Source organism: Phocoena phocoena, chromosome 7, assembly GCF_963924675.1.
Source record: "Phocoena phocoena chromosome 7, mPhoPho1.1, whole genome shotgun sequence".
NCBI classification, from domain to species: Eukaryota; Metazoa; Chordata; class Mammalia; order Artiodactyla; family Phocoenidae; genus Phocoena; species Phocoena phocoena.
In genome coordinates this window covers 61,692,883-61,714,407 of record NC_089225.1, presented here as the reverse complement: position 1 = coordinate 61,714,407, position 21,525 = coordinate 61,692,883, and the positions used below count along the sequence as shown (strand labels likewise).

Here is a 21,525-nt window from a genome sequence, read left to right as displayed (position 1 = left end):
TAAATTCATTCGGAAAATTTTGTGGAATTGAGTTCTTTAAATTGGTGGCATCAGGGTAACGTATTTATGGAGCAAATAGGTTTAACATATCAAAATTAGTACTATTTTAACAATGCTCTGAAGGTGATTATTTAGCCTATGGTATAGTGCATAATGACACTTTGCAATAGAGTGTGTGGGTGTAAATGAGTTCTTGGCATACCATATACATAGAATCAATATCTTTATGATCATACTCTGTACTATAATTTATTTTCTGAATTTTAAACATTCAACTGGTGAACTCTCCAGATATGGATTAGTCTTTAGTTTCTCCTTCCCTTCCACAGAGCTCCAAGCCAACTTGGATCAACAGAACTGCTCAAAGCCAGTATCTTTGAGTTTTTCCCCCAGGCAGAATCCATCACAAGCAAGGATCCTTTCTTTATCTGAACTCTTCATCCCTCATAGCACAGTACTGTCCACCTCAGCCAAATCTTTTTCATGCATACCCCTTGTCCCTTAGCTTTTGCACAATTGTTCTCTGAATATTGTTCTCCTTTTTCTTCTGTGAGAGTATCTTTTTCTTTATTCGAGTTGAGAACTGAAAACATTGTAATAATCACACTGATAAGTAGAAAAATGCTAGTAACATTGGTATTAACTAAAATGAAAAAATTATATATGTTAAAGTGGAACTGAGCAAAATAAAAAGCCAAGGCCATCTTCATTACCCAAGATTCTTCAGGTACTGAAAAGGCTCCTTTAAAATCTTTACTTAGGCTATAATTTATCAGTATACCCTTATCTAACTAAATGAAAATCAGCACTTAAAAGTAAACAAAATTTTATCTTAGTCTGTTTTACTCTTTTTCTATTTCAATTACTAGATTACCATATATTGTGTTTCTATTATTTTGTGTTTCAGATGTTCTGCATTTCAACCTCATCAGAGATTAAATTGATGTTTATGGGCTAATCTGGACAGCTAAAAACAGTTTGTTTCACTACATCTGTAAGAAAATATGTTCAAATTCCCACTGGCTGACTTATAAAGAGGCTTTTGGAATACAACCCAATGTAAGTTGCAGACATAATGTGTTTTTGTCTTTGTTATTCACCTCCTCCCCAAGTTAGGGCATGTATCTGTTGGCAGGTGTGCAGATGTGTGTGTATTATGTATACTTTGATGTCTACACATACCCTTTTTCATAGTATGGATTCGTAGCATCCTTTATTCCTTCCTTCAATAGATATTTGAATGCCTATTATGTAAAATTTGCAGTTCTAGGCCCAAAGGATACCCAGAAATGAGGTTACTGCCCCCACAGAGCTCACAGTCTATTGGGGAAACAGACATAAATCAAATAATTGTACAAATACATATGACGTGCACATGGTGAGAGGTGTTCTGAAGAGAGGTCACATAGCATGATGTGAGCATGTAAACAGGGATCTGCCTTATCTCCAGGGTCAGATAGGTTTCCAGGAGAGGGTAATGCTCCAGCTAAGATCTCAGGGGTGAGCAGGAGTTTAAAGGGCAAAAGAATTGAGAGGTGATGGGAGGAGGGGCAAGGGTAGAGTGGAAAGTGCTCCAGACAGAGGAAACACATGTTCAAAGATCGTATTTGCTCAGTTAAGTGCTTTTGATAATTTTTTCCAAGCGTGATCACTGAGTATCTAGGAGATTTTAACTTAAACCATACCATGAAATTAATCATAATCATAGTAGAAAATAAGAAGGCATATATTTCATAAGCATGTGTACTTTTTTTTTAGGTATGAAGTATTCCTTAAGCCCTGACAACTACCCTGAAGATGGAATTATGAATATGGCAACTTTTCTACGGGGCTTTGAAGATAAGGGAATAAAGAACGACAGACCTGAGGACCAGCTGAGTAAAGAGAAAAAGAAAATTCTGTTCTCCTTCTGTGAGGTGTGCAACATCCAGCTAAACTCTGCAGCCCAGGCCCAAGTCCATTACAATGGCAAATCTCACCGCAAACGAGTCAAGCAGCTGAGTGATGGACAGCCTCCGCCCCCAGCCCAGGGCTCCGGGCCACCACTGGCCAGCCCCAGCACTTACACCAGCACAGGTAGGTGGGAGGGCCTGGGGGCCCGTTTCCTGCTGGGAGACGTGCTTCTGTTCTAGAAAATGAAGGATTTAGAGCAAGGCTTATCTTTCCCCTTAAAACTACTACCACAATGTATATTCTTTTCCCTACAGGTAAAATCCAAGAGCTGTCTATTACTTCTTAGGATACATTTTTTTATTGTTTTAATATATATTATACTAGACACAAATATATATAAACATAAAATGTGTATATCAGCCCATTGACATAGTTCTGTATCTCTATAGTTTGTGAACAGTCCTTATTATATTTTGAAATGTGTTTAAAATGGATCAGTGATATCAATTTTTTTCTCCTCTTTGCAGAATTAGGCTTTCTTTGGCTTTCTTGCTCTGCTTTCCGTTGAGTAGTGTACAATTAGGTGGTATATAAAAAGCTCCAGTTTTATTTATAACATCCATGATGCAGGAAAGGAGCATTAATCTTGTGCGCTAGACGTGTTATATTCAGCGTGCCGGTGGTGTTCTAACAATAGGAACAGCCATTGCCAAAACCAGCAAGGCTTACCTCTGAGCTCCAGCACCACCGCAAGCACTTTCCCTGCCTCATGCCTCTCACCCTTTCCTGTGGGCTGGATAGAGGCAGAAGCTTGGAGATTCATTCTTGCATCTGCCCTGAATTCTAAACAGTCTTGCAAACTCTGTATCTTATCCTTGGGCAATGCTGCCTCCTTCATATTGCTGGCCTTTGGTCTGTTAGTTGTGACACAACTAAAGAAAAATGTGAAATGTACTGTTTTCCATGGTGAAGATTTCTACAAAAAGTAGGCCTCCTCTGCAGGTTTACTTGGGAGGCCAGGATAAGCCTCCTCCTAAATATGAGGAAAAGCTCCAAATTCCTCTCTAGCAAGTGTTTGCTTTGGTAATGAACCTTCAACTTGAAGTGAGGCGACGCGGTGCAGCCCTTTGTTGGAATTTCACTTGGTGCTGTTGCATAGTTTTTGATTTCGTTAAGTTATGCCATTATGCATATTAAGCTCCGGTAAAAATGGCTTGTATGTGTTTGCTGTAAATTAATAATTTTTCTCTTTCAAGCTAAACCTAATTACTTTTTACCCAGTACATAATTTAATTTTATTAAATTATTTTCCTCAGTCAGTACTTACCATGCTGTGAAAGAACTTAAAGGAACTTATAGGGTATAAGATACACACTTATTACAATAGAGAAAGATAACTTTTCTGTTTTGTATTTACTTGTTATGATGATAATTGTTATCATCATATATTCATTTGTTATTCACAAATGCATTAATGTATGTGTATTTACATATTAAAAATATAGTTGGTGTTAGAGTAAAAACTGATGACTATCTTATATCTAAATCAGAGAGCAAATAGCCCTGAGTAAAGGTTTGAATTACATTTGTTAGAATCCAAATATCTGTGTTTAAATTGAGGTTAACCTGTGGTTTCTAAAAGAGGTAATGTTAGTAGCTAACATTAACTGAACATTTTCTATGGGACATATTTTGGTCCTAAGAGCTTTATAGGAATTTTCTCGTTTAATCTTCTCATGAACCTTGAGGTAGGTACTAAGATTATTCCTAATTTACAGATTAGGAACAGAGGCACAGAGATAAAATTTGTCCAGCTTCATACAGCATGGAAATGGCAGATCAGGGTTCCAACCATATATAATTAATAGTGAAGCCATAATTCTTCATCACTACTTTGCTGCTCTTTTCTACCATGCAATAAACTCAGGTTAAATTCAAACCAATATGCTGTAATATATTTGTGGTCACAAATGGTTTTTATCATGGCAAACTACCTTTCTCTGATGGGTTTTGAAAACAGACATGTAAAGCTCCAATTCATGAATTTCTCCATTTTTCTCCCATACTAATGAAATTAGCTAGCTGATATAAATACATTTAGCTAAGACATACACAGAATATTATGGATATATTCTATAAATAAAACACAGCTCATCAACTAGTATATAACACAATATATTAATATATAGGAAAATGGGTAAGAAAATGAGACAGCTTTTCAAGTTTTATATTAGGCACAAAGGACAGTTTTCATATGCTGATAATATAGTCAGTGATTCATTCTCAGAAGATTTGGGTTTAACATATGATGAAGGCAAGTCACTTAACCTCTGAAACTGGTTAGCATAATCCTCCCATCTGAAAGAAAAAGTAGGTATAACAATGTTCCCTCTTTGAACTAGACATTGGACATAGATGTATGTACAAAGATGATTATGACATGATTTATAATTCCAAAATATTAGCTGCATCCTGAATGTCCAATAGGAGAAAAGTTAAATACGTTATAGTACATTTATAAGATGAATGATAGAAACCATAGTCGTTAAAAATTGTATTTCTGAAGAATACCTAATGAAAGGTAAAACTGCCTGTGGGATCATGCTAAGCGAAACAGCAGGAACTAGAGTGGAATATACCTTAGTCCTGTTATGTGTGCGTGTGCACATTATCTACTGTTTAGAGTCTCAACTCGATGAGGAGTCAGCCTGACATGGTTTTATTTGTTTCCAGTCACTTTCCTCAGTTTTGATCAATCGAATATCTATTTCCTACTGGGTAGCAGCTCCCTTAAACACCTTCTCAGACCATAACTTTTCACATTTGTGTATTCAGAGGGACTCTGATTTAGAAGACAGTTCTACTTATAAAAACATCCATTTCATAGCCAAATTAAGATTTGGTTAGATGGACTGACATTTAGAGTGGAAGGTGGGGCACAGTCGGCTCTCCCGCCACCCCTCCCTCTGCCTGCCCTTCTGCCCAGGTGGTGGGAAACCATGGAGGGATGGAGGGGTGGAGGTGTCCTTACTTTACAGCTTTGACAAAGTTGTAATGCTATTCTTGGTAGGTAATTACTATTCTGGTTGTCTCTGTGGGTCACAGATGCTCTTATCAGACCTTATGGATGAAGAGCTCCCCTCAAATGGTCCCTTAGACATTGGGAGTCCCTGAGATTTAGCTGCATCTTCCTCTTCTCTCATCTGTGTACCAACTCTTGGGGCTTGAGATCATGTGCAGAATCCATCTGACAACTAACATTCCTCTTGAAAACCTAGAGCCGCTAGGGCCCAGGCAGGTAGAGGTGCAGTAGGTGGAGGTAGGGGGCTTCTCGCCACATTTCTCTTGCCTGCTCAGGTAGCACAGAGGAGGCTGGCAAGTCCACTGACAAAGCAGGTACTTAATCAGGGAACAAAATGCCTATCTCCCTTTTTTGCCCATCACTTGGCTTTAGGGACTTATCCCCCCTCCCCCACAAAAAGATATATTAGAGTCCTAATCCCCAGTACTTCAGAATGTGACCTTATTTGGAGATAAAGTCTTACAGAGGAAATTAAATTAAAATGAGGCCATTAGGGTTGACTCTAATCCAATATGACTGGTGTCCTTATAAAAAGGGGAAATCTAGACATAGAGACAGATGCACACATAGGGAAGATGATATGAAAACACAGGGAGAAGATAATTGTCTTCAAGCTGAGGAGAGAGCCCTGGAACTGATCATTCCCTTAGAACCCTCAGAAAGAACCCACCGTACAGTAACTTGATTTTGGACTTCTAGCCTCCAGAACTGTGAGATGATAAATTTGTATTGTTAAGCCACCCAGTTTGTGGTACTTTGTTACAATAGCCCTAGCAGATTAATACAGGGAGAAAAATAGTAGCACATCTCCTCCCCAAAGGAGAAAAGATATGGTAGTAGACATAACCTTCCAAGAACTTCATTTCAGAGGGAACTTCCCCTCCTCTCTGTCAGTCTTATTGTGGTTTTGGGGTTGCCAGGGTAGGAGTGGTGTCCACAGGGTGGTGGTTGAGACTTGAGCCATTTTTCTGAATAAGAGGTGATTGACCCCCAAACATTGGTAGTTCTTTCACTAAATTTAGAATTTAGTGTGTTCCTTATGGAAGAACAGGAAGATTCTTAGAGTTTACCTAAAACTATTTTAGAACACTCTGGGCTACAGAAGGAAGAAGCAGAGGGGAAGCAAAGAGAGCTTAAATAGCTTAAATAGGGATCCTTCACACGCAGATGAAGTTTTGTAAGATACAAAGGAATTTATCATTAGCAGTTTACTTTTAAAGATTGGCTAAAGGAAGCTTTTCAAATAGAGAGGAAATGATAAAAGAATGAATCATAGAACAAACTGTATCAGTAAGGGTTCTCCAGAGAAACAGAAGCAATATGTATATACACACACACACACACACACACACACACACACACACATACATACATATATATATATGTGTGTGTGTGGTGTATATATACATATATAATAAGAATATTTATTAAAGGAATTGGTTCATATGATCATGGAGACTGACAAGTCCTAAGATCTGCAGTCAGAAAGCTAGAGACCCAGGGGAGCTGATGGTGTAGTTTCAGTCCAAAGACTGGCAGGCTTGAGACCCAGGAAAAGCTGATGTTTCAGTTTAAGTTGGAAGGCAGGAAAAAATTGATAGCCCATGTCGAAGGCAGTTAGGCAGGAGGAATTCCCTCTTATTCAGGGGAAGGCCAGTCTTTTGTCCTATTCAGGCCTGCAACTGACTGGATGAGGCCCATCCATATTAGAGAGAGGAATTTGTTTTACTGAGTTTATAGATTCAAATATGAAATTAAACATAAATTGCAGCAATATCATTTTGAATCCGTCTCCTAGAGTAATGGAAATAAAAATAAACAAATGGGACCTAATTAAACTTAAATGCTTTTGCACAGCAAAGGAAATAGTAAACAAAATGAAGAGATAACCTACAGAATGGGTTGCAAACAATGGGCTTAATTTCCAAAATATATAAACAGCTCATACAGCTCAATATCAAAAAAACAAACAACCCAATCAAAAAATGGGCAGAAGACCTAAATAGACATTTCTCCAAACAAGACATACAGATGGCCAACAGGCACATGAAAAGATGCTTAACATCTCTAATTATTAGAGAAATGCAAATCAAAACTACAATGAAGGTACCATCTCACACCAGTCAGAATGGCCATCATCAAAAAGTCTATAAATAATAAATGCTGGAGAGGGTGTGGAGAAAAAGGAACCCTCCTACACTGTTGATGGGGATGTAAATTGGTGCAGCCACTTGGAAAACAGTATGGATGTTCCTTAAAAAAACTAAAAATAGGGCTACCATATGATCCTGCAATCCTCCTCATGGGCATATATCCGGAGAAAACCATAATTTGAAAAGATACTTGCACCTCAATATTCATTGAAGCATTGTTTACAATAGCCAAGACATGAAAGCAACCTAAAAGTTTTAGGTATACAGCACAGCGATTCAGTTATATGCATAACTGAATCGCTGTGCTGTATACCTGACACTTACATGATACTGTAAATCAACTATACTTCAATAAAAAATTTTTAAAAATTGTGTTCAGTACAGCCTTAATTTGAACATAATTGATTCTTTAAAAATATTATATAGCCCCAATTTTCTTGTGTTTAAGTTCTCCAACATTTTGAAATACCTTTTCCTTTATTTTTTAGACAAAACAAAGTTTGGAGAACCACTTCCACATTTATTTGTAATTCTAGGTCTTTCTGTAAGTTCCCAAAGAGAATCCATTGGACAGATCTTACTTTAATTCCGTGTTATTTTTGAATTTGGGGAATTTTTTTTTCTCTACTGCTCCCTATGTTCTCTTTTCTCTGCCTAATATTAAGGCAAATGTGGGCTTCTTTAATGATCCCCAAAATCTTATCAACTTTGTAGATTTGTGGGTAGTGTATTTTACTGAAGGTTTGAAATCGTGATGGAACTGTGTAGATATACCATTATTAAATCATTTTCATAAGAGTATGTAACAGATCAATAGGAATTTATATAGTTATATATGCATACATATATGTGTGTGTATGTTCATTCTAAGGACACTCTTGTAATGAAAATTTCTCATTTGTTAACTTTTCCCAGCACATCTCCTAGGCCCTCCTTATTACCATGACTGTGATCTTCCTGTCATCCTGGTAAACACTGACTGTGCAGTGCTGCAAGGAAGTACATTCTGTCATGAAAGATTGTTCATATAATTCTTGTTCAAAATGTTTCAGTGTTCCTCATTGCTTTCAGAATAAAAGCTACACACACACAAATGTGAAATTTATCCAAAAACAAACTCAGAGAAACACCCAGAATAGTGTTTGACCAAATATCTGGGCATCCTGTGACCCAGTCAAGTTGATACGTAAAATTAATCCCCACACAATCCTTTTCCTCATAAGTTTTATAAAACATATTTGATGATTGAAATGAAATTTAACCATATGATACTCAAGATAATAATGATTAAAAGTGGAAGTTAAAGGGACCTAAATGGAAGTAAGGTTTTTGTACTTCATTTGAAGTAGCTAAATGATGATATCAGTAGATTGCCATAAGTATGTATATTGTAATACCCATATAAACCACTCTGAAAACTATAGAAAGCAATACAATCAAAGAGAATATAAATAAATCAAGATGGAGTCCTAAAAAATGTTCAAGTAACCCATGTGATGACAAGAAAAGAGAAACAGAGAAATGAGAACCAGAGGAAACAAATAGAAAATTGGCTCTTTGAAAAAGATCAATGAAATTTACAAGCCTCTAGTAAGACTGACAAAGATGAAAAAGAAAGAAGACACAGATGAAATAGATGATATTACTACAGAATTTGCAGCAATTAAAAATATAATAGGGCTTCCCTGGTGGCGCAGTGGTTGAGAGTCCGCCTGCCGATGCAGGGGACACAGGTTTGTGCCCCGGTCCGGGAAGATCCCACATGCCATGGAGCGGCTGGGCCTGTGAGCCATGGCTGCTGAGCCTGCGCGTCCGGAGCCTGTGCTCCGCAACGGGAGAGGCCACAACAGTGAGAGGCCCGTGTACCGCAAAAAAAAAAAAAATATATATATATATATATACATATAAAATAAGTAAATACTATAAAAAACTTATGTTCAGAAATTTGATAACTTAGAAAAATGAACCAGTTCTTCAGAAACCATAAACTACCAAATGCAACCAAGATAAGGCAATCTATAATGATCATATAAGTTGAATTCATAATTACAAAGCACCCCAAAAGAAATTTCTAGATCTACATGGTTTTACTGGAAAACTGTACCAAGCATTTAAAGAACATCAATTTTACACAATTTCTTTCAGAAAATAGAAGAGGAGGAAACACTTCCCAATTTATTTTATGAGGTCAGTGTTACCCTGATACCAAAAGCAGACAAATAAAAAATAAAAAAAAGAAAACTACAGACTAATATCTCTCATGAACTTAGACTGAAAAATTCTCAACAAAATATCAACAAACTGAATCCACCAATGTGTAAAACTAATTATACACCATGATCAAGTGGGATTTATTCCAGATTTGCAAGACTGGTTCAACATTTGAAAACCAATAAATATAAAATACCATGTCAATAGCTAAAGAAGAAAATCATATGATCATATCAGTTGTTGCCATAAAAGCATTTGAGAAAACCCAATACTCATTTTTGATAAAAACTCTCAGCAAGTTAGAAATAGAGGGGAATTGCCTCAATTTAATAAAGAACATCTACAAAACAGTCTATAGCTAACATCATTTTTAATGGTGAAAGACTGCTTTTCCCTGAGATCAAGAGCAAGGTAAGTTTGTCCATTCTCACCTCTTTTATTCGACATAGTGCTGGAAATTGTAGGCACCATAGTAAGGCAAGAATAAATAAATAAAAGGCATACAGATTGTAAAGGAAGAAATAAAATCTTTCTTTGCAGATGACATGATGGTCCATATATAAATCCCAAAGAATCTATGAAACTTTACAGGATAGAGAACTCAGAAAAACCAGTTGCATATCTTTATATATCACTAAAAGTGAACACACGGAAACTTAAACTTAAAAGCACAATGTCATTTATAATCACTCCTCAAAAATGAAATATTTAGATACATACTGTAAAAAACATGTACAGAATCTGTATGCTGAAAATCACAAAATGTTAAGAAAAGAAATCAAAGAAGACATAAATGAATAGAAAGATATACCATATTCATGAATTGGAAAACTCAGCATAGTTAAAATGTCAGTTCTCCCTAAATTGATCTATAGGTTTCATGAGATTCCTTCAAAACCCTAGCAAGATTTATTGTATACATAGACAAGCTTAATCTAAAATTATATAGAAAAACACAGGCCCTACAGCTAAAACAATCTTGACAAAGAAGAAATAAAGTAGGAAAAATCTCTACCCAATATCAAGGCTTACTATGTAGCTGAAGTAATCAAAGCTGTTGGTTTTTTTTTTTTTTTTTTTTTTTTTTTTGCGGTATGCGGGCCTCTCACTGTTGCGGCCTCTCCCGTTGCGGAGCACAGGCTCCGGATGCGCAGGCTCAGCGGCCATGGCTCAAGGGCCCAGCCACTCTGCGGCATGTGGGATCTTCCTGGACCGGGGCATGAACCCGTGTCCCCTGCATTGGCAGGCGGACTCTCAACCACTGCGCCACCAGGGAAGCCCTGGGTTTTGTTTTTTATTTTATTTATTTATTTATTTATTTGCTTTATTTTTATTATTATTATTTTTTACGGTACGCGGGCCTCTCACTGTTGTGGCCTCTCCCGTTGCGGAGCACAGGCTCCGGACGCGCAGGCTCAGTGGCCATGGCTCACGGGCCCAGCCGCTCCGCGGTATGTGGGATCTTCCTGGACTGGGCCACGAACCCGCGGCCCCTCCATCGGCAGGCAGACTCTCAACCACTTTACCACCAGGGAAGCCCAGGGTTTTGTTTTTTGTTTGTTTTTTTGTGGCGGTATAGACGCATAGATCAATGGAAAAAACTACAGAATCCAGAACTGTAGATCCACACAAATATGCTCAATTGACTCTTGACAATTCAAAATCAATTCAGTGAAAGAAAAATAGTCTTTTCAACAAATGGTGCTGGGGCAATTACACATCTATAAACAAAACAATAGCAAAAATAAAAACAACCCTCCCCCCCAAAAAAAAACTTTGACCTAAATTTTATACCATATACAAAAATTAACCAAAATGGATCATGTATTTAAATGTAAAACATAAAAATATAAAACTTTTAGGGGAAAAAATGGAAGAAAATCTCTGGGACCTAGGGCTAGGCAAAGAGTTCTGACTTGACACCAAATACATGATCCATAAAAGGAAAACTGATAAATTAGACTTCATTCAAAATTAAGAACTTTTGCTTTGTAAAATACCATGGGAAAAGAATGAAAATATAAGCTACAGATGGTAGAAAATATGTACAAACCACATATCAAACAAAGGATCTAGAGTACATAAAGAACTATCAAAACTCAACAGTAAAAAAACAAACAATCCAATTAGAAAATGGGCAAAAGATAGGAAGAAAAATTTCACTGAAGAGAATGTACAGATGAGAAATAAGTGCATGAAAATATGTTCAGCATCATTAGTCATCAGGGAAATGCAAAATAAAACCACAATGAGGTTTTACAATATACCTGTCAGAATGGCTAAAAGAAGAAATAGTGACAACACTAAACGTGACAAGGCTGAAGAGTAAATGGATCACTCGTACATTACTAATGGAAATGTAAAATGGTACAGCCCCTTCTAGAAAACAGTTTAGAGGTTTCTTGTAAGACAAAACATGAAATCACCATTCGACCCAGAAATTGTACTCTTGGGAATGTATTCCAGAGAAATGAAAATATACGTTCTCACAAAAACCTGTATATGAATTTCATAGCAGCATTATTTGTAATAGCCAAAAACTATGAACAACTCTATATTAGTTTTCTGAGGCTGCTATAACAAATTAACACAAACTTGGCAGCCTAAAACAATAGAAATTCATCCTCTTTAAGTTCTGGGGTCTATAAGTCTGAAATTTGCAGGGCCATACTCCCTCCATGGGCAATACATAGGGAGAATCCATTTCTTGTCTCTTGCATCTTCTGCTGGCTGCCCGGGCATCCCTGGGCTGGTGGCTGCATCAATTCAATCTCTGCCTCTGTCTTCACATCACTTTCTCTTCTGTGTGTCTGTGTCTTCTTTTCTGTCTGTTTCAAACCTCCCTCTGCTTTTCTCTTATAAGGATACTTACAGTTAGATTTAGGGACCCCTGGATAATGCAAGATTATGTCTTCATCTCAAAATTCTTAACTCAATCACATCTGTAAAGATCCTTTTTCCAAATAAGGTAATATTCAAAGGTTCCAGGATTTGACCTGCATATTTTTGGGGGGTAAATTGTTAACATGTGGTACATCCATACCATGGAATAGTACTCCATAATAAAAAGGAATGAACTATTGATTCTTGCAACAACTTGGATGAATCTCTACAGAATTATGCTAAGTGAAAAAAATCAATCCCACAAAGTTACATACTGTGAGTCCATTTGTACAACATTTTTGAAATGACAAAATTTTAGAAGTGGAGGACAGATTAGTGGTTCCTGGGGGTTAAGGCTGGGAACAGGTGTCAGGAGGGAAGTGGGTGTGATTATAAAAGGTCAACATGAGGGATCCTGTGGTGGTGGATTCACGACCCACACAGGTGACAAACACACACATACACACACACATATGCACATGAATACAAGTAAAACTGGGGAAATCTGCATAGGATTGGTAGATTGTATCCATGCCGACATCCTGGTTGTGATACTATCCTATAATTTTACAAAATGTTACCATCAGTGGAAGATGGCCAAAGTGTTCAATGGAACTCCCTGTATTATTTCATACAACTGCATGTGAATAATTATCTCAATAAAAATTTCAGTTAAAAATTCATAATAAAGGTATCACCTAAAACACCTGTATTCTGGTAGCATTATCAGATATGATAATGAACACAAATTTTGGGGTTTTGCTTTTTAAAAATTATCAAGTGTCTACAGAGATTAGAAAAATACAATCTCTTTTCTTAAGTGTCGAGAGAGGACAGATATATAAATAAATGAATGACAATGATATGCTAAGAACAATGATGATCTACATATAAAGTAAATGTGGCACAGAGAAAGGGATGGTCAACTTTATGAAGATCAGAGAAGGCTTCCTAGAGGAGGTGATATTTGCAGTGAATTTTAAAAAATGAGTTTCAAGTTATTCAAGGAAAAACAACATTCCAGGTAGAGGGGACAGCAATGTAAAAAATGCATGTTGGGATAAACTATAAATACTTTATTCTTATTGGAATGAGTATGAGTGGGGGCAAAGGAGGAACGTTTGGCAAACTATAACGAAAGGAGCTGGAAGAGGGAGAAGAGTCATCCTTGTCCCATGGGATCAGAGGCATAGGAAAAACACAGCTGCTCAAACACACATGTAAAAACAAATCAGCGACAGCTGTGATTCAGAGCTCTCCTGAGTTCTCTTTATATCCTACTCTGGTTTTCATCAACCAGAAGCCTCCCCAACAAGTCCAGACATCCTAGCTTAGGTACTATTTGCCCAGGTTACCTCCCAAATGCACAGAGATTATTTTCCATAACCCACACACAGCTTCCCAATCCCGGACAAAATGGACCACATTCATTTTCTCTCTAGAGTGGCTAGTGACCCTCATCCTGCCCTCTGCTGTCAAAGGCTGAGACCTATTCTTTATCCTGAGTGCCCATCGCTATAATATTTCTCCACCATCCCTATTCCAATCACCATTCTCATTCTCTGAGATGGATCTGAGCTTAAGAAATTTAGAGAAATTGGATGCATTAATGACTGATAATTTAACCCAGTGGTTCTCAAAATTTGGCGTGCATCAGAATCACCTGGAGGGTGGGTTGAAATGCAAAGTCCTGGGCTCCATTTTCATAGTTTCTGATTCAGTAGGCCAGGGGGTGAAGCCTGAGAAGTTGCATTTCTAACAAGTTCCCAGATGATGTGGAAGCTCCTGGTCCAAAAATCACACTTTGACAACACTAACCGAACGGAGGAGGATTTATACCCAGAAAAGGAGCTTCTTTATTTATTTTAGCATCAAGGTTTTTTTTTTTAATTAATTAATTTTATTTATTTATTTTTGGCTGCATTGGGTCTTCGTTGCTGTGCGTGGGCTTTCTCTGGTTGCAGCGAGTGGGGGCTACTCTTCATTGCGGTGTGTGGGCTTCTCATCGTGGTGGCTTCTCTTGTTATGGAGCACAGGCTCTAGACGCGTGGGCTTCAGTAGTTGCAGCACACAGGCTCAGCAGTTGTGGCTCACGAGCTTAGTTGCTCCGCGGCATGTGGGATCTTCCCGGACCAGGGCTCGAGCCCGTGTCCCCTGCATTGGCAGGTGGATTCTTAACCACTGCACCACCAGAGAAGTCCCAGGAGCTTCTTACTTTAAATAAATTTGTAATTGGGAAATGGTCAGGGAAGGGAAAGGTGACCTCATGCTCCTGTCTTCCTCTGGGGCATCCACTGACCCATGGAAAAAGAGGGATGATGTCATGGAAATAGAATGATATAGCCACCCAGCCCCATCAACCAATCCCCACCCCTCCTGAGAGCTTTCTAAGCAACTCTGCACCTCCTACAGTATCATAAAAACAGTGAAGGTAGACTGAAAGGCTGTGGTTATGTGAGTCAATGTGGCCTTACCTTGTGCCAGGTATGGCGCTGTGGAGGTTATCTCATTTGAAGCCTCTCAGCAGATTTGTGAGGAAGGTATTATTATTATAATGGACAATGTGAATGAGGAATAAAGAGGTTAGGTAGTAGCCGAAAGAGGCAAGGCTAGGATTTGGAACATGGCAGCCTGATTCCTCACCATGGTGTTATTGCCTCCCATCTATAGACATCAGCTGGGAGGGACAGAATTTGCCCGGTGTGTGCTTATAGGTTACTTCTGCACAGAGAATGTACCTGATGTGCAAGTTGAATCCGAAAACCGGGGCCTTCAGTTCTCTCTGGCTGTAGCATGTTTATGTGGTAAGTCTGGCTTTTACTGTTCAGAGGACTTCCCCACATCTCATCCAGTGATACATGATTCTCCCCCTTCCAATCAGAAGCAGGTAAATCACCAGATAAAGTAATAAACGTTAACTTGACATTTTGTTCTCCTTGTGTCCTTAGGAAAGGTATGTATCTGTCATGGAGAATCAAACTGCCCCAAGGATTATAGGAGGGAGGATTGATTTTATTCTGGGGCTTTAAGGATCCATATTTTCTCAGAATGGCAAGGGATTCTCTCTTAGGGGGTGACCTGTGATCCTGCCTTTGGCAATGGATGGTACATGTGAGATCAGGCCGAGAGCATGGAGGTTCTGTTGAATTGTGGCAAGAGAGACACATCTGCACTTGATCTGAGGTGCACTGGAGATAGAGGTTATCATGAAAAGATTGACATAATGGCTTTAGGCCTCAAAACTCAACAGGATATGTATGACTATCCTCACATAGATAAAGACACCAAGAGTAAGAGAGATTTGGAGCCCTTTCCTAAGGCCACACAAAAAAATTCAAAATCTAAGATCCATCTCTCTCTATATATTACCTCTCATAATATTTTTACAACAAATTCTTCACAAAGTAAAAATGAAAAGAATTCAGGATTTTTTCCTTATTTTCAGTGTTTGATTTTTTCCATTTGTATACTAACTAAAATGCCCATTTTCTCTCCCACCTTCAATTTATTCCAAATTTCTAATCTCATTTAAAGTTAATCTTTTAAGATTAAACAGGAGTTAATCAAGCAAAGAGAGTGGAGAAAAGTGATTCAAAGGGAGTAAAGGGAATGTTTAAAATCTTAAATTGAGAAAAAGCTTGACATGTGTAAAGAGCTGAGACGTGCCTGAAACTGAGTGAGAGGATTAGAAAGACCAGAGAATTTGCGAAGGTTGGCAGAAGCCTTTAGAATTTTTTTTTTTACATTTTTAAATTTGAATCATGATTCTGTGGGTCAGAGATTGGGGCTGGTGTCAGCTAGGTGGTTCTCGTCCGGGACTCACTGGAGGTCAGTCACGCAGCTGCAGGCAGCTGGCACCTCATCTGGGTTGGGTGGTCTCAGGTGGCCTCATGCACACAACATCTAACAGTTGATGCTGGCTGCAGGCTGGGTCATTCTCGCCAGTAGACTCTCCTGCTGGACAAGGTTAGATAGGCTTCAATCACACATGGGTCACAGAGCAGCATTGCTGGACAGCAAGAGCAGAAGCTGCAGCCACTGTGTTCTTTTGGTCAGAGCTGGTCACAAGACCACGACAAATTCAACTGGTAGAAAAATAGACTCTGCGTCTTGGTGTGAGACGTGGCATCTTTCATTTGGCCTTAGGGATTCTGAACTGAATTTGAGTAGATTTTAAGTTGAGGACACTGTGGGGACAAAGGGGAGAAAGTAAGGATGGGTTTTGCAACGGGAAGTGGACATAATGGTTTGGAGGTAGGAATGGAGAGCAAGATCTGAAAATGGGTTGTCAGCTGGAGCATTTTATACTGTGTACTTTTCTTTGCTGCCATATTCTGTGCTTCTCTTTGATGCCTCCAGGATCTTCAGCTGGTTTTTTCCCCTTCCTTTCTAATGTTCTCTAATTCTCATTCCTATTCTACATTCAAGAAACAGCTTCTAGGGTCAGGGCATTGTGATAGGTATTAAGACTATTAAAAACTGTATGTGGGTTATTAAAATACATAAGCCAGATTTCTTACGCTGCACCTCATATATATTTAAAATGTAAAATGTATCCTCAAAAGCATTTTCTCAGACATTTTTGAACTTGGAAATTAAGCTTGAAACTGCAACACTGTAGATCTACCACAAGATGGTGCCACAGGTATACTGAAAATAAGATACTTGCCTTATTCCTAATCCCACCACATTTGCTGGAATTTATTAAAGAGTATGGAAAGCAAAGAAATACAAAGAGGTTAGAATGTGTGTGGGCAGGAACATGTTCATTTGACAGACTTTTTTTGAGCATCTTCTATGCCTTAGGTAGAATATATAGGGGAGGTATCAGGGTGTTTGTGTGTGTGTATGTGTGAGAGAGAGGGAGAGGGAGAGAGAGAGAGAGAGAGGAGAGAGGGAGAGAGAGAGACAGAGGGAGAGAGAGAGAGAGAGAGGAGAGAAGTAGAGGAGAGAGGGAGGGAGGGAGGGAGGGGGAGAGAGAGAGAGAGAGGAGAGAGAGGAGAGAGAGAGAGGGAGAGAGAGAGAGGAGAGAGGAGAGAGGGAGAGAGAGGGGAGAGAGAGGGAGAGGGAAAAGGAGAGAGAAAGAGAGAGAGGAGAGAGGGAGAGGGGGAGAGGGAGAAGGAGAGAGAAAGAGAGAGAGGAGAGAGGGAGAGGGAGAAAGGGAGGGAGAGAGAGAGAGGAAAGGGTAGGGGAGATTTTTCTCCAGTTTTCAGGACTTAAACATACAACTTAAATACCTTAATGTTTCCCCTTGTCTGGAAAAAATTATAGTCCATTTTAAGAGATATTAAATACAAACACAGAGGGTTAATGATGCAAACTTAAGTTTGTGTGATAGATGCAGAGATAGGGCTAGCATTCATCAATATAATATCTTTTACTTTTGCTGTAGAAACATATGGTTTAAAATACTTTCTTTTGCTTCATTTCTGTTGAGTCAGTGTGCCACTTAAAATTTAACCAAGAAATCTTTTGCAAAATATAAATACCATGGTGAAAGTATAACAAATCATCGATGTATCAGTGAGTATCAGTTTCTACCAGTAAGTGCACTAGGTAGATAAAGCATTTCAGTGTGGAGGCAGGTGGGTTAGATTATTTACAATGCACTTATTTCCCTAGACCTCTTATAAGTCCATAAAAATCTTTTCATGGAAGAATTATTATGTAGCTCATTTATTAGATAGAGCCCATATAACTGCCTATAGTTTTCTAAGAAGACTCAGAGGGGAAAAGTCTTGGTCAAAATATACCAAATGAGATCATTGAAAATAGAGCATTTGATTTCCTTGGTATAATCCCAGATCCTTTTGAGAGAACACAGGAATTACCTCTTGGAATAATTCAGACCCAATGATGACACAGTAGAAGGAATATATATCTACTTTTCCAACTCTTTGTCTTATCCAGTATTGATCACTGTAAGTTTCTAAGCATTTTGCAAAATCCGAATTTTATTCTTCCAAACAAGAATAGAGTTAGTGCCCCTTATCTGTACTCCCCAGGTAAATTCAACTGAGATTTATATTGCAGGGCTTATTGAGGTTGAAATTCCTTATGAATGAGAGAGAATACAGCAATATGGAAATAGGATGAAGCCTCAAGTTATAACTCCAGCCCCCCAAAATGCTTTGAGATAGAGCCTAGCCATTATGGATGGTGTCAGAAATCTAGAACTACCCCTAAGGTCACCTGAAAAAGTCCTTATAGAACAGCTCTGTATTCTGTACATGTGGTGTAAAAGCGTTAAAGAAGGGTGTTGATTATATAAGCCCAGAGCTCTAAGGAATTGATATATAAAGGAGTTTGAAACAAAGAATTAAAAGGAGTGCTTGGCCCTATTTTAGTGAAGAGCAGATAGTCTTTTGCTTTAAGAATACTTTGGACTATGAACTTTTACATGTATCGTATTTATTAACAGACAAATGTTATTTTACATCAAGTCTTGGTTTTTAGCTCTTAAACATTTAAGATTTTAAGATTTAAAAATTAAAGACAATCATGGTAAGTGTTTGGGTGGCTGAGTGATTTGAATCATCAAAGGCACACTTAAAATATAGGTGTCTTAGAATAGAAGCGTTACCTATTTTAAGCTTATCTAAGGGAGAAAGGCTTTCAGTAGCTGGCTCAACAGAAACTTAACATTATTGAGTTCAGATTCTCACCGTGGGATGAGTGTGTTGTCACTGATTGACCACCTTTTTTCATACAGGAGTTCTACTTTCATACTCGGCCGCATCCCAGCCAAGGAGGTTGTTGGGCATTGTTCCAAGTTAGGCATCCTCGTACAGTGTTACAACTGACCACGGGATGGGTGTTCATCCTTGGCACTTACGGTTTTTCTGGATCTGGTTCTTAGGCAAGCTGCGAAACATGTTTGCTTTTCTCCTGATCACATGAGGAGTTTGGAGGAACTGGGTGGTCTGGTTATTGTATTTTTTTAGGGGCTGAGTATGATAGCATTTGCATCACGTTGGCCCACTTCATTTCAAGAGGCTGCCTCTGGTGAGCCTTCCTTGCAACTCAGAGATCTTGGCCTGCAGATTCTGGAAGTTTATCTTTTCTTATGTGGGCATGATGTAAAAGGTATAAAGAGATGTTAATTTTATTCCCGGGGAGTTCCTGACTCTAGATAATCAGTTACTTTTAGAAGTTGCAAGAATTTCATCAAACCACCAGGGCACTATTTTGGTTGCTAAAGAAAAAGTTCACCAGGTTATGTTGTACTGTCAAATGAATAAATGCACTTTCCTTCTTCACATGGAACGTGACTTTGTGATCATATGCTACGAACTAACATTAGAGCCACTTATTCCGTTCTTCTTTGTACAGCAAATAGGAAGACCATTGTTCTCACAAACACCCCTAGGACTCCTCCCCACTGCAAGTCTGGGTCCCAAAAGGCTCTCAGGAAATGCTCTTATTTGGGGGGAGGGTACCTACAGTTTTAAAATTTCTTTAATGAAAGTTGTATATATTTAAGGTGTTCAATATGATGATTGGATATACATTTACATAGTGAAATGATTACTTCAGTCAAGCTAATTAATATATCCGTCTCCTCATATAATCACTTCTTTTGTGTGTGGTGATTGAAATCTGCTTTCTTAGCAAATTTCTGGTACATTTGACCCTCGAACAACATAGGTTTGAACTGCACGAGTCCACTTACACACAGGTTCTTTTCAATAGTAGATACTACAGTACTAGACAATCTGTTGTTGGTTGAGTGTGGATACAGAGGAACTGTGGATATGAGGAGCCTCAGGTATAGATGAGCTGCAGATAAGGAGGACCGACTATAACTTATGTTTGGATTTTCCACTGTGCGGAGGGTCAGCGCCCCTAACCCTGGCATTGTTCAAGGGTCAGTTGTATTCAGTACAGTATTATTAACTCTAGTCATCATACTGTATGTTAGATCTCTAGACCTATCCTTCCTGCAACTTTTTATTTTTTGAGAAGATCTCTTAGAAGATGTGAATATTCTGTAGGTCTGAAGTCTTAAGTCCAACATCAATACTTTGCTGTGTTAATGCTCTTCAATGTACTTCATATAAAAAAGTATTTATTTGGGAAATATAGGAAAACTCCAGGTAAATACAACATAATAGTCACGTGTCTTAAGAATATATTTTTAAGATGGGTTTTAATGTTATTCAGTTTGAATATTGATGGTAAATTGTATTTTTTTCTTTTTCTATAAGTGATTTTAAAGAACTCATACACCAAATAGTATATAAAAATAAAATATGGACCTTTACTTCAAAAGGTGAAGCTTATTTTTTTTTCTTTGTTTCTGACATTCTCACATGTGATGTTTAAAAACCATTGTGGATGTTTTGCTTTGGGATACAATGAGAAAAGGGTGAGATAACCCAATGTTTTATGCCTCATTCTGAAAACACATTTTTCTTTTAAAATATCCTTTTGAAAATTATAAAGTAGGTTGCTAAAAGAAATATTTATGTCAAGTGCCTTTCACATTACTGGGTATAAAGTAGGTAATCAGTGAGTGGTTGATATTTTCATCATTATGTTTTGTTATGTCTTGACACAATAATTCTGGATGCCTTCTTCTTACCTTCCATTGCCACGCCCTAGTTTTGTCATCTTGCATTATAGCTGCATCTCTGCTGTACTTTATGTCTCAGTTTGAATAGCACCTTCTTGTGGTTTTTCTGCCTATCTTGTTAAAGCAATGCTCATCTCCAGATCTCTTGCCAAGCCAGAGAACACTTGCCAAGGTAAGGTATTATTTTCCAATCCATAACCTTACAACAGTTTAGGTAAACATTTCTGCAGGTCTATAATCTCTTACCTGTAATTTCCAAAATCCAAGAAGCTCTGAAAATCAGAAGGTTTTGTAATTTATATTGATGGCAAAACCTGACCTGAACTGATGTGTGTGATGTTAATAATAGTCTTTATCCCATCTAGTCTGAATATGCACGTATTTTGCTGCAGAACTGTTAATATGTCTGATTATAGGCTTTTGCCCTAGACTTTACTTGAGGCATTATATAATTCACAGTATACGCAGAGTATTATCTTTCTAAAATCTGAAAGCATGTGAATTCTGAAATGCATCTGGCACTAGGGGTTTTAGATAAGGGATTAAGGACCTATAATCAAATATTATAGTTTCATTTTAAAGTTTTATCTTATTACTAGGAAGCTGCATGTATAATAATAAAAAGAGTTTTAGGCACACAATCTCTCACAGACTATTTTCTCAGACAAGAAAAGTACAGAAAAAGAGAGAGAGAAAACATGGAGCAATTTCTGAATGAGTGATACCCA

At 38.0% G+C, this 21,525-nt stretch overlaps 1 protein-coding gene across 4 annotated transcripts in view; it reads left to right on the top strand.

Annotated features, from left to right (window-relative positions):
* Nucleotides 1-1,760: 1,760 nt before the first annotated feature.
* ZNF385B (zinc finger protein 385B) overlaps nucleotides 1,761-21,525 on the top strand; it is a 312,776-nt gene continuing 293,011 nt past the window's right edge. For 3 of the 4 annotated variants that reach the window (XM_065880693.1, XM_065880692.1, XM_065880691.1), the window contains exon 1: nucleotides 1,761-2,076. In XM_065880693.1, coding sequence (XP_065736765.1) covers nucleotides 1,761-2,076 — 316 coding nt within the window. The remainder of the gene's footprint in view (nucleotides 2,077-21,525) is intronic. The other variant, XM_065880694.1, reaches the window with a different exon arrangement.